This window comes from Punica granatum, chromosome 2 (genome assembly GCF_007655135.1).
Source record: "Punica granatum isolate Tunisia-2019 chromosome 2, ASM765513v2, whole genome shotgun sequence".
NCBI classification, from domain to species: Eukaryota; Viridiplantae; Streptophyta; class Magnoliopsida; order Myrtales; family Lythraceae; genus Punica; species Punica granatum.
This window is the reverse complement of record NC_045128.1, coordinates 14,580,197-14,581,912: the sequence shown is the minus strand read 5'-3', so window position 1 is coordinate 14,581,912 and position 1,716 is coordinate 14,580,197. Positions and strand designations below refer to the sequence as shown.

The window sequence follows — 1,716 nt, the reverse complement described above, 5'->3', positions numbered from 1 at the left end:
GTCTTCCTCGAGGACTCTCCTTCTCCCTTCTTTGTTGGACCCTCTAACCTTCCGAGCTTGATGACCAAGTCTACCTGCTTCCCCGCCATAATCATCTCGAAAATGAGGACTTGTGGCCCATGAGATGGGAATAGTAGGCCCCTTTTGAGTGTTCCGTGGAACATCTATATTTGTTGCGCCTCGCAAATTGGGGGAAAATGCTTCGCTGCTTCTGAGCGCCAATCAGTGGCGTATTTCTTGAACTTCTGGCCTTCTGCCATTTCCATTGTGCTTAGCTCGAGGAAAGATCGAGGCGTCTCTATGTTGTACTGATACTATTCAACGAACTTCTTGGCCAGTTCGACCCAAGATGGAATGTCTTCCGCTTGGAGCGACATGAACCAGTTAAGGGCCGATCCCGATAGACTTTCTTGGAAAGTGGCGACAACGAACTGTTCATAGTCCCAGTACTGAAGCATCTTTGTATGATAGTGGCGAAGGTGGTGCCGCGGGTCTTTGGTTCCATCATATTTCTCGAACTTCGGCATTTTGACTTTCAAGGGCAGCTGCATTCCCGGGAAGAGAGACGAATCCAAGTAGCTCGTGCTATGTCGAGGATCACTTGCTTGGAGGGCTCTAATAGTCTCTTCCATCTTCTTCATTCTCCTCTCCTGCTCAGTTTCCATTTCAGGAAAGAAATTTGTGGGTGGAGCTCTAGGGGCCGCTTGAGTCGGCGTGTCCGGTTCGGAGAAAGTAATATTTATGGGAGGTGGAGCTTGGTAGGGGAGGCTGATATGGGGTTGTGGAGCTTAGTGAGGGAAAGGCTCAGTTGTGTGAGCAGGAACAGGGGCGCTCGATGTCGGGAAGCCCATCGGCGGAGGAGCAGTATAAACGGTAGCTGGAGCTGGCACGGACACGGGAGGTGGTGCGAACATGGTCGGATCCGGCACGGGAATCGTCATGGGCGGAAGTGAGACGGTTGCTGGAATGGTAGACTGAGGATGGCCGAAGTCGACCGGGTGAATTACCAGTGCGTGCTTCGTATGAGGAGCGGGCACTGGGATAATTGCTGGCGCGGGGGCGGTCGCTATGTCGCCCTCTGATGCATGGGTTGGCGGGACCCAAGGAGCGAGGTCGACAGTTGGCCCTCGTGCGAGAGGCGGGATGGAGCTAGAAGACGCGCGATTTGCCCCCCTGAGCAAAGCCATCATCTCGGCCATATTAGCGGCAATTAGGTCAACCGTGTTTTGAAGAGTTGTGACGTTGCCCTCGAGAGTGGCCATGCGAGTAGGATCATGGGCAAGCGGTGGTGCTTGAGTCGTCGACGACGGCACGTACATCGGTGGTAGTGGTGCGTACCCCGATGGTAGTGACATGCTTGTTGAAATCGGTTGTGGGAGATGGCCGAGAGAGTCCCATGATGTGCTAGTAGCGTGCCTGCAGTGGTAAGTGGTGGTGGCGCGTTCACCGTGGGCCGTGGAGAATGAACTGGCGTCGGTGGTGTATTCCCCTCGAAGACAGCGAGTTGATTTTTCTCTGCCATTCTTAATTGGAAGCGTGTGGGATATCGGTGGGGCGCCGCCGGTTGTTAATACCTGGATTCCATAAGTGTGTGAGTTTCGATGCAAGAATATTCTCTTTAAAATAAGCATGCAAAGTAATGAAAAGAGAGGGAATGCATGAGATGCATGAAATTTCAAAAACTAATGCTGTCATTCGTATTAACTCCGAATGGTT

The 1,716-nt window shown here is 52.4% G+C and overlaps 1 protein-coding gene across 1 annotated transcript; it reads right to left on the bottom strand.

Moving 5' to 3' along the window:
• Window positions 1-788: 788 nt before the first annotated feature.
• Window positions 789-1,319, bottom strand: LOC116193706 (classical arabinogalactan protein 9-like). Its single transcript, XM_031522454.1, has one exon. The coding sequence runs from the start codon at window positions 1,317-1,319 to the stop codon at window positions 789-791; it is 531 nt and encodes a 176-aa protein (XP_031378314.1).
• Between the last annotated feature and the right edge of the window lie 397 nt (window positions 1,320-1,716).